General features: G+C 39.7%; 2 protein-coding genes across 2 annotated transcripts; one reads left to right on the plus strand and one right to left on the minus strand.

Annotated features, from left to right (window-relative positions):
• The first annotated feature begins 2,813 nt into the window (after positions 1-2,813).
• On the plus strand, positions 2,814-4,749 carry LOC113672622 (neuropeptide FF receptor 1-like). Its single transcript, XM_089203181.1, has 2 exons — positions 2,814-3,136; positions 3,287-4,749. The coding sequence occupies exon 2, from the start codon at positions 3,405-3,407 to the stop codon at positions 4,473-4,475; it is 1,071 nt and encodes a 356-aa protein (XP_089059307.1). The 5' UTR covers positions 2,814-3,136; positions 3,287-3,404; the 3' UTR covers positions 4,476-4,749.
• A 480-nt stretch (positions 4,750-5,229) lies between these two features.
• Positions 5,230-8,507, minus strand: LOC149046381 (galanin receptor type 1-like). Its single transcript, XM_089203180.1, has 2 exons — positions 8,382-8,507; positions 5,230-7,769 (listed from the first exon to the last, which is right to left on the minus strand). Exon 2 carries the CDS (start codon positions 7,670-7,672, stop codon positions 6,512-6,514), a length of 1,161 nt encoding a protein of 386 aa, XP_089059306.1. The 5' UTR covers positions 7,673-7,769; positions 8,382-8,507; the 3' UTR covers positions 5,230-6,511.
• Between the last annotated feature and the right edge of the window lie 3,164 nt (positions 8,508-11,671).

Genomic DNA, 11,671 nt, shown 5'->3' on the forward strand with positions numbered 1-11,671 from the left:
TAAAGACTTCCTTTCTGTAAAGTTCAACTTCGAACATAAAGCTTGGCACACTGAAAAAAGTAACCGTCCTTTGAGGCATTTTTGTTTCATTTTTTGTCGCTGAGTTTGGTCAAGGCGTTGCAGGTAGCGTTAAATCCACCTTTTCTGCTCAAGAGCATTCTTGTTTTTTTGCATTTTAATTTCCCTGAGATGGTAAGTTGATAACAACGCGATGACGTTAATTTTGGGAGAAAATAGATTTCTGACCAATAAGGGTGCGCGTTGTGAATATTTTTCTGGTACTCGGTCAACTAAGAGGAGTCATATGCAAATTTTTACCGCAGCACTTGAAGATGTAGTTGTGAAAAATATTGCGTCGATAGCGAACCTGAGTTCAAATAATTTTGTTGACAGAGTAAATTGTGAATTGTTTTCACCGCAATTTTGGCATTTCCTGACGGTTTTGGGGTTTTTGGTGTAATGAGTATCCGACAGATGGATGAACACGAATTAAGATCCCATCATAAATATTTGATATGCTTTCTATAAATGCTTGGCGATAAAATTAGTCTCCAACATTGTAAGAGACATCACGTCGGCGCCAGAGAGGAAGCCTGTCAAAAAGTCGGTCAGAATCTCTTTCTGTCTTCTTTCTCCGGCTTTGCCTTATCTCTCTTTACCCTTGCTAAGCGATCGAGATCTTCAAGAACGGGTCTGCTAGCGGACCTAACAGTCTATTCTAAAGGGGTAAGTTTCTAAGGAAACTGTGGTGCTGCGTCGGTGGGAGAGTATAGCAGGTAATTTAGTGTTAACAACTGGGTTGAAAACGTAAATTAGCCACCGTAAAGGGTAAAAAAGCTGACGTTTCGAGCGTTAGCCCTTCGTCAGAGCGATTAGAGGGATTGTGGGTTGTGTGTGGATTTATATGAAGGAAGTGGAGCTACGCCATTGGTGGGAATGTGGTGACGAGAAAACAGGAATAAATTAGTTGAATGAAAAGCGCTCGTTGATTCCGTGGGGATTGAGGGTGCCGATTTGGAATATAAATTTTTGTTCTAGTGTTTTACGGCTTTCCGAACTGCCTAGATGTAAGGAAAGGCCGCAAACTGCCATATGCTGTTTAGAATGATAAGGAAGATTAAAGTGTCTAGCGACTGGTTTGGATGCGTCCTTGTCATTTCTTTCCACATCGCGAAGGTGTTCTCGGAATCGGTCACCCAGTCGTCTTCCTGTTTCGCCGATGTATAACTTATTGCAATAAGTGCAAGTTATGCAGTAAATAACATTGGCGGAGGTACACGTAAAGTGATCAATGATCTTAATGGATCTTTTGGGTCCCGATATTTTCTCTACGTTATGAATGAAAGGACAAGTTTTGCATCGTGAGCGAGCGCATTTAAAAGTTCCAGATTGGTCACAGGTTTGAAATGAACTCCTGACTAAAAAGTTGCCTATGTTTTTGTCGCGTTTGAATGAAATAAGTGGGGGTTGCGAAAAGATAGTGCCAGTCTCTGAATCGTTTTGGAGTAATTTAAAATTTTTTTAAGAATGATATATTTAACTGCGTGGTTGTGAGGGTGAAATGTAAGAGTAAATGGAATGCGGTCAGTGTTCTCCTTCTCGGCCGTTTGTAGTGCTGCCTGTCGATCGATTAGTTGGGCACGGTGGTAGCCCGCTTGAACGCCAGAAACAGGATAGCCGCGTTTATCGAAAAACTGGCACATTGCCTCTGATTTTTCGGAAAAATCAGAGTCGTCACTACATAAACGGCGAAGTCTGAGAAACTGCGAAAAAGGTATGGAGTTCTTGACGTGTGATGGATGTGAGGATGAATACAACAAGTAACTATGTGAATCTGTAGGTTTGTAGTAAACACTAGTACATAAGCCGTTGCCTTCAATTGAAATTTTGATGTCTAGAAAAGCTAAAGAAGTGTCGGAAATTTGCCAGGTATATTTAAGAGCCGGATGAAAGGAATTGACGGCGGTTATAAATTGAGTGAGCTCCTCCTTGGTAGAGGAGGTAGCGCCGATGCAATCGTCAGTGTAGCGGCCGTAGAGTTGAGGTTTTGGGCCGTGGTATTGGCTAAAAAATTGGTGTTCGATAAAACCTACAAAAAGATTGGCGTAGCTGGGTCCCATTTTAGTACCCATGGCCACGCCATTAGTTTGTTTGTAGTAGTTACCACCGAATGAAAAACAATTGAGTGTGAGTACTAGTTCGGCCAGACGGAGCAGTGTTTCAGAGCTAGGTTCTTTAACAGTGCGTAGATCAAAAAAATGTTTGAGGGCCCGGAGACCTTCGTCATTGGGAATGACAGTGTAAAGAGATGTTATATCCATGGTGAAAATAAGTTTGTTTTGGTCGAGGAAACTAAAGTCACGAAAAATTTCAAGTGCGTGTTGGCTGTCCTTAATGTAAGACGGTAGAGTTTTGACGATAGGTGCCATAATTTTGTCTAAATAGCTGGAAATAAGTTCAGTGGGACAACTGCAGGCAGAAACGATGGGTCGACCTGGGTTGTTAGGTTTGTGGATTTTAGGTAATTTACATCTAGGCAGTTCGGAAAGCACTAGAACAAAAATTTATATTCCAAATCGGCACCCTCAATCCCCACGGAATCAACGAGCGCTTTTCATTCAACTAATTTATTCCTGTTTTCTCGTCACCACATTCCCACCAATGGCGTAGCTCCACTTCCTACATATAAATCCACACACAACCCACAATTCCTCTAATCGCTCTGACGAAGGGCTAACGCTCGAAACGTCAGCTTTTTTACCCTTTACGGTGGCTAATTTACGTTTTCAACCCAGTTGTTAACACTAAATTAGTCTATTCTAAAGTTTGAATTGTCCCCGGTGAAACGGACTCGAGAATTAATTGTCACCTGTTGGTTTAGTTGCTGGAAAGCGCATTTCTTAATAATTTTAGATGATCGCTTTTGATGTGGACTGCTAATTTGAAACATAGGCGCTTTCGTCTTAAATGGAACACTTAACTTCCGTACAGTAACGGTGGTAAAGTAACAGTGGAAAAGAACAGTGGAGCATTCTTTAGCCGGAGTAAGCCGAAAAGGAGCACACCGGAGTTTATTTTAAAAAAAAGGGGGAAATTTCCGCGCGCTGCAGGAATGTCGAACAACACGGAAGCTAAGGTAACGAGCTCTACTGAACAAAACGTTTAGAGCAATCATGAAATATCTGATAATCACCTGACCTGCGATCAATCAATCGTGAAATGAAACGTTCTAGAACCGCATTGAGTTTTTTCCTAGCTAATTATAGGTAATAATTTTGTGTCTTAGGGGTAAAATCAACCTTACGTAGGTACTGTTATCGAAGTCACAATAAGATACGATAGAAACCCACAAAGAAACACATCGGCTCAGAAGCAACGGGGCAAGATTACCGTGCGCTGCGGGAATGTCGAACAACACGGAAGCCGAGATGACGAGCTCCACCGAGCAAAACGTTAGCCTAGGTTTCTACATCGCCATCATTGTAACTGGTTTAATGGGCAATAGTTTGGTGATCGCTGTCATTTCTGGCAAGAGGAGCAAAAGATCCATATATGATCTGTTTATTTTGAATCTTGGCATTGCCGACTTGTCGTTCATCATCTTTTACATGCCAATCCTTATTTACGAGGGGTATATCAACATCATTTACAAAACTGTCTATTATTGTCGACTTGTTCAGCCTTTGTTGACAATCTTTTATTTCTTGAGCATCTTCACCATCTCTTCCATGGCAATCCATCGCTGCAGGCTGATTACAAATCCGTACAAACCCAAAATGAAAAAACGAAGTGGTTACCTATGGATCGCTGCTATCTGGCTCTCTTCTTTAATTATCGTGCTGCCATTGTCCATTGTCACAAAATCGAAAAACGGGCGATGTAACGAGGAATGGCCATCACTGAACCACCGCAAAGCCTACACAATAGCTCTTTTCATTCTTCAATTTGTTATTCCGCTTCAGATAATCGCTGCAGCGTACCTTAAAATCGGCATCTACTTGTGGCGCTCACCTGCTCCGCAAAGTTCCCTTTCCACTGCCAAGAAGAAGCGGGTACAGAGGAGAAAAAGGGAGAACATGCAGGTTATCAAAACACTGGCTTTGATCGCGATTCTGTTCACCATCTGCTTACTGCCGGGTCAAATTGGTTATCTCTTGTGGGATTTTGGAGATGAAGAAGACCATGCCACGATGGACATCATTTTCAAATTTGCCATTATTCTCGATTGCTTTCACGCTTGTGTGAATCCGATCGTTTATGGACTGATAACTGAACAGTTTCGCAGAGAATACATCAGATATCTTTCGTTTTGTCTGTCATGCGGCACAGAAAAAAAGAACGTTGTACGTCGCAACGACGATTTGGAGAGCCCAGATGGGATTTTATCGCCTGAAACCAACATAACAAAACCACCCAATTGCAAAGACGTAGTTGAAATGATGCCGGATCAGAACGAGTACAACACAAAACTTTGAGACATTCAAAGTACGCATATGGGAACCACTCAAGGACAAATTGATTAGTCTTAAAATGGTGTCTGTTCAGCTGTATCTCTTGTGAGGGACGCAGAGGTCTAATGGCTCGCGCAAGACTCTGGGACGAGGAGTCTGGGTCGAGGATCTGGCCGGGTTATTGTGTTCTGTTCTTTGTCAGGAATTTTATTCTCTCAGCACAGCCTATTTGTACTCACCCGAGGATATAGATCAGTACCGGTGATAATAAAACATATCTCAGATTGAGACAGAGAACCGATTCTCTTACAATTAGCAACGCAATGTACCTGCGTTCATTGTCTTTTTTAGATCGGGGCACCCTTTGAGATGCATTCCTAAACAGTCCACCTCAAATAACAGCTTTTACTTCAAGGGGTAAATGGCGGAGGCCAAATCTAGCCCCTATGGACTAGCTTTGAGGCCCGAAAGACCACACTGTATATAATGTCTACAAACGAGTATAACACAGGTTATTCCCATGTCCTCAGCTTAAAGCGACTGCATGCCAGTATTACTCCACTTGGGCGGGTTTTTGGCTGTGAAAACCCGTACCCGCACCACTGTGTATTTCATACTGTGCCCCTCCCTCCCCCCCACCCTTCATTGCCTCATTCCCTGGGTCCTCCTCTCGACAGGAATTAGAGTGAGTGAACCCTGTCACCTGAGTAAGGAATAAATGAAGAATCTCTAGGTCGCCGGCCAGAAGTGCTGCTTGCTTTTGATTTCCCAAAAGTAAGTTTCTTTTAACCAATTTCACTTGACGCAAACGCTCTCGTTTATTATCAGAGTACTTACATTGGAAATATTTGCAACGAGCGCTAAACCAGATTAGGAAAAATGTAGAAGAGACTCATATTTGATCTGACAAAAGTAATTAGATGTGAAATATTTGGACGGTGACTTAAGTTGACCATCCACAATATTGTTCTCTCACGGATATTAAAGTACTTTGAACACGTGCTATCGATTGAAATATCCATTGCACTGGTGTTATTTATTCTTATTTGACAATAATAAGTCTCTACGACGAAAATCACTGCTTGTATCCAAAAGACTTTGTTTAGTGAAAATGTATCATTCTAAATCAAAATTGCTAAGGCCTTATATTTCAACAGACATTTCTCATCCGACGGCATTTTTTCTTGGAAAACTGATAAATATAAATTACCGTAATCTAACCAGTGGTTTATATCCGAGACACGTCCTATTTATGAGCTACAAAGGGCCCCTTTTATTTCTGAGAGTCATATTTATCATATTTACAAGGAAAGTGCGCAATTAAAATCAGTTAAACCGGTCCGAAAGTCCGTGGCAATGCAACAGTCTTTGAACTCATCCAGTTCCCATTGAGTTAAAAAAAAGTTAATACCGCTCAAACTCAGTCAGTCTCCCACAATCGAACACTTCTTCAAGCCAAATTTCCTCCGATTAAAAGAGTTACTCCGTAGGCCACTGACCACAGCCTGCGAAAGATGTAGCAGCCTCAGCTAGCCTCCAGGTAGAATTCCATGAAAACGAAATTCCTTTTTACCGCAGTCTACTTTAAGATGGACGTGTTTTGCTTGTTCTTCTTTGAAGGGCTATAGGGTAAGAATTTAGCTGGTTGCAACCCAAGTTAACTTAAATACTTTCGTGATATTCTGTGAAGCGCGTGAAAAGCTTAACCTAAAAGTTTTGAAGTAATGATGTAGTTCCTAGGCTGTGAGTACGTATTGATCCAATTTTTCCTACTTTCCAAAAAGTTATGGGTTGCTTCACAGGCTTCTTTTGTCGTAGACAGTTGATTACAGCAGTAGCTTTTTTTCACGATCAAATCAATGATTTTACATTCGTGAAGAAAACCCTGTGTCTCTTAAACAGCACATGACAGCAATTTACGCAAGGTTGAACTGAAATGAGTGAAACAGAGCAGGCCACTGATCTCCCGCACAGGGCCCCTCTTAAAGCAAAAGGGCTTGGACACGAGGTTGGAAAAGTCACAGTCGAAGTACTGGGTCACAACTAATAACATCATGTACTCAGTCAGTTGGTGTATAAATATATTTGATAAGGGTTGGTTCCTGCAGCGTAGAGGAGCATGCTGTCGAGGATCGCGTTATGTGCGAATTTGTGTTTTTGGAATACCGTGGCTCGTTCAGATCATTCGGTATCGTCTTTACATCCTCGTTGGTAAGTTTCCTTTTTGTTGTCAACGGCGAAATTATTTCTATTGTGCTCTCTGCGTTGTGGGTCTCTTGCATTGTGTTCACCTGTTTTGTGCCGCATGTAAGACAAAACGACAGATATCTGATGTATTCTCTGCGAAACTGTTCAGTTATCAGTCCATAAACGATCGGATTCACACAAGCGTGAAAGCAATCGAGAATAATGGCAAATTTGAAAATGATGTCCATCGTGGCATGGTCTTCTTCATCTCCAAATTCCCATAAAAGATAACCAATTTGACCCGGCAGTAAGCAGACGGTGAACAGAATCACGATCAAAGCCAGTGTTTTGATAACCTGCATGTTCTCCCTTTTTCTCCTCTGTACCCGCTTCTTCTTGGCAGTGGAAAGGGAACTTTGCGGAACAGGTGAGCGCCACAAGTAGATGCCGATTTTAAGGTACGCTGCAGCGATTATCTGAAGCGGAATAACAAACTGAAGAATGAAAAGAGCCAGTGTGTAGGCTTTGCGATGGTTCAGTGATGGCCATTCCTCGTTACATCGCCCGTTTTTCGATTTTGTGACAATGGACAATGGCAGCACGATAATTAAAGAAGAGAGCCAGATAGCAGCGATCCATAGGTAACCACTTCGTTTTTTCATTTTGGGTTTGTACGGATTTGTAATCAGCCTGCAGCGATGGATTGCCATGGAAGAGATGGTGAAGATGCTCAAGAAATAAAAGATTGTCAACAAAGGCTGAACAAGTCGACAATAATAGACAGTTTTGTAAATGATGTTGATATACCCCTCGTAAATAAGGATTGGCATGTAAAAGATGATGAACGACAAGTCGGCAATGCCAAGATTCAAAATAAACAGATCATATATGGATCTTTTGCTCCTCTTGCCAGAAATGACAGCGATCACCAAACTATTGCCCATTAAACCAGTTACAATGATGGCGATGTAGAAACCTAGGCTAACGTTTTGCTCGATAGAGCTCGTCATCTCGGCTTCCGTGTTGTTCGACATTCCCGCAGCGCACGGTAATTTTCCCCCGTTGCTTCTGAGCCGATGTGTTTCTTTGTGGGTTTCTACCGTACCTTATTCTGACTTTCGATGACAGCACCTACGTAAGATTGATTTTACTTTTAAAACACAAAATAATTACCGATAATTAAATAGGAAAAAACCCAATTCGGTTAATTCTAAAACCTTTCATTTCACGATTGATTGATCGCAGGTTTGGTAATTATCAGATATTTCATGATTGCAGTAATGTGTTTAAAGGGATGTATCCTCTACTAAGCTGAAGATCCTTTAATAGAAGAAAAATAGCTCTTTGAGCGAGAAAGTGACTAATGAGATAATTTAGTTCAGTGGTGCAGAATGTTTTTTATGCAACCACTAGTTTTCAAATTTGCGTTCACGTGTCATTTTCGTGTAAATTTATTTAAAGCTTTCAAAAAAAGCCGCCAATGAAATGATAAATATTCCCCAAATGATGCTTATAGTCGAATTAATCAGCAATCAACACACGAGTCAGTAACTGAGGTAGACAATTTGATTCTAGCAAAAAGGTCTAAGTGGAATTTTGTGGTTTATAATAGTTAGCTGAAAAATCTCGAAGGATCCCAGAATATGCCCAGCGACTTTAATGCCTTTCATATTTTCTCTGAGCGACTTGACGAATTGACAGCTCTCATTTAACTCTCAATAGGCAGGGAAGAAAAAAACTCACCGGAATTGTTTACAGCTGTTCTTTTAGTGTCAGTTCTCGCGGCCGTTTCCTTCTGTTAGCGCGTAGGATTCTGTGGTAACTAAGTTGATTCTACTCAATTCCTTCTTGCTGGCAGCTGTTGGTAATGAAAAAAAAAGCCCTAAGGTTTTAGGTTAAAGCGTTATTTCAACCAAATAACAGAGGTAGCTTTCTCACCGCTAGTTATAAATCTAAGTGGAATGTGTCTTCATTATAACGTGTCTAGTTCCAGCACGTTAAACATGAAAAGCGAAAAAAGGGGTAAGCGCGTTCATTCTTTCGAATTATTTAAGATTACCTGGGAAATCGGAACCCGCTGTTTTACAATTAAGCGGAAAAAATGTCGTTCTTAAAAAAATTTCAATGGTTTCCTCTTAGACCCTATGTAAGGGCTGTGGTGGCCGTTGTTAAAAATTCCCTATTATGGGACTTTCCTTAGGGTGTGATACTACTTAAAAAGTTTTATGTGGGTTATTGATTTACGGAAGGTAATGAATCTACTTATTGTTTACAGAAAGCAATGCACTTTGCGCAAAATTTGCATTTCAATCTTAAGGGCATTTTGTTTTTGTTCCACGACGACTGTTTCTGCCTGAACGGAAAACCTTTAATTTTTCAACAAAACTTATTCGTGAAGATTACTCCCCAAAAAACTTGCCAATGTAGAATAAAAGAGGCGTTTTAGAGCCCTGCCATTAATGCCATTAGTATCACTTTTATTATTTACGCCGGTGGATTCCTTTTGAGCATTTAGTTTGATAATTGGAAATGCTGAAAAGTCTCTCTAAAGAATTACTAAAAGTACGTCACTGAATATTATAAATTTCATTGCTAATTCAGCGAGCTATTATTTCTCAAGAATTACAAAAGTTATTTACTTTAAACTCTCTTTTCGAGGCGGGGTAACTCTTCGGCCTTAAAATTTGATCTTAGAGAACCAGCCTGAGTTAACGATAAAATTATCCGATATAGTTTCATATGAATGACTGGTAGCAGGTTCACTGACATAAACATTTAATTTTTTTTTTCGTTTTCTTTATGTAAAGATTTAACGTAAAACTGTAACTAATGATTGATTATAACGGATATGAGTGACATTTTTTTAAATCGTGTTTTGCTAAGCTTTTAAATTAAAACACCGAAAATGAGATTTTTTGATGAATTCAATTTTTAACCTGGTACGAATTTCGCCAATCATTGGCGCTCAAAAGATACAGCATTAAGTAAGTTGTATCGAGCGGTTTCGGCAATTTGAAGGTTATTTGTTTCAATGTGTACACCCTAAAATTGAGATTGGCGCGGGAAACTTCAGAATTATACATATCAAGAATTCTTACTTTAAAAATAGCAAGTATTCATTTTCCCACCAACAGATTTTTAATTTAAATTTCAAAATTTTGTTTTGGAATACACGGCACTCAGTCATTATTGGAAAAACTTACTTTTGTGTTTTCAGCTCTCTCCGAAGGTCGCAGTTATGGTTTATTTCAAGTCTTCCCAGACTGATCATTAATTTCAATTCCTCTCATCAGCGCAACTTTTTTATCAATTTTTTTTGGTTAATCGATTCGGCGACGAGGTTTTTGTTGCAACATTGGCACCTGCATTGTTTATCTAAGATTCTGAAAGTAATATCGCAAAGATGTGTTTGTTAAAGCGGTATCCCGACGATAATTTCGCCTGAGGTACAAACATAAGAATAAACTTCAGCGCTTGTGGTAAAATTTGACGGTAACTGATTATGTTGAAACCGATGTTCCCGAAGTGAAATAAGAAAAACAGAAAATTTGTTCGGCTCAATAAAGATCTTTGTGGATAAAGATCATGACAATAAACTAACAGTCGGTATCTGAGTATTATATTTTCTAAACCCAAGATTAATTATTAAGAAATTCAAGAAAATTCTTGTGATATTTACACTTTGAATTATATCCAAAATTCAAATAAATGACCTTCCTGATGACCTCCCTGATTTTAAATTTCGGACTTACTTTCAGAAATGCACAGGAAATAAACTACTCAAAGTAAAGACCGGATCAAGCTCATGATGTCAAATATACATGGTGTCCCCGTTACCCTGCAACTATGAAACATAATTTTTCCCCCAGAACCACCAAATCACATTTGAAAAATGGAGACATAGTTTGACGTTACTGAAAAGAACGAGTAATTTTTAGCGCATTTATGCATTTTTAAGGTTTAAGGAAGGACAACAGCTGGCCTGGTAACGTATCCCATTTAGTATTAAGTATCTAAGAAATACAAAACTACCTCCCTCCCTCCCCCCTCCGGTCTTTCTCTGTCTCTCCCTTGGATGAGTTGACAGTTGATCGGACTAGCCTTCCACAATGCTGAGAACCATGCACTCAATCATCTAAACGCCTGCTGCCCGTGGTAAAGTGCTTGACCAATAACCCATTAGACATTTAGAGCCTCAACCCTCACGTCCCATGAATATTCGGAAGAAGGACCAAATTACCTTGGTTTTATTTAAAATTTTTTTCGATCTCTCGTCGTGCAATATTTATGAGTATACGAAAGAAGATTGTTTAATATGAGCTGCATTGTTTTCACCCTCTTGATACGCGATGTCTATCTGGGTAATCAGAGTTATTGTCGTCGATGTTGGGTCATACTGCTTCCCAGGCCTTTCAAAATTTAACTGAACTCATCTCGCCGTGGAATTACACGGGGTTAACGTAGTTGGATGGAGAGAAAAGGGACACAGAATTAGAACAACAGTTTCATTGAACTTTCCAATTTTTTCCTTTTTTTAACATGATTAACGTTTTTTTCTCTTGACAGTTGAGTTTTCGATGTATTAAAATGGGACGGTCATAATTTATTAAACTACTTCTGCTCAATTACAGACGCATGGCAAATTCTGAAACATCGACCTGAAAACTGTTTTTTCTCTTCACTTCATTCAATAAAAGAATGGCACAGCCACATGGTTTGTTATTTACTGTGGATCTCTTAATAAGCTTCAGTAGTGACGCGAAATTGTTACTTACAGCTTGTAAAATGGTTGATCATGAATATAAAACTGGGAATACAAAATATTAACGCAAGGTGATCGCAAAATTGTATTGGATAGTTTCAGTTTTCATTAAATGAACTTTCACCAAGTAAACCCTTCGAATTCCTTGTCAATGTTAGCTTCTAGCGTACCAAATACGTGTGCCGATGGCCGCAATAATAATTGAAACCTAACAAAAAAATTTTTAGACAGCACGGTATTTAAATCGAAAGTAATGAATAAAACCAGGAGC

The sequence above is a fragment of the Pocillopora damicornis genome, chromosome 4, assembly GCF_964200805.1.
Source record: "Pocillopora damicornis chromosome 4, jaPocDami1.2, whole genome shotgun sequence".
Taxonomy (NCBI): domain Eukaryota; kingdom Metazoa; phylum Cnidaria; class Anthozoa; order Scleractinia; family Pocilloporidae; genus Pocillopora; species Pocillopora damicornis.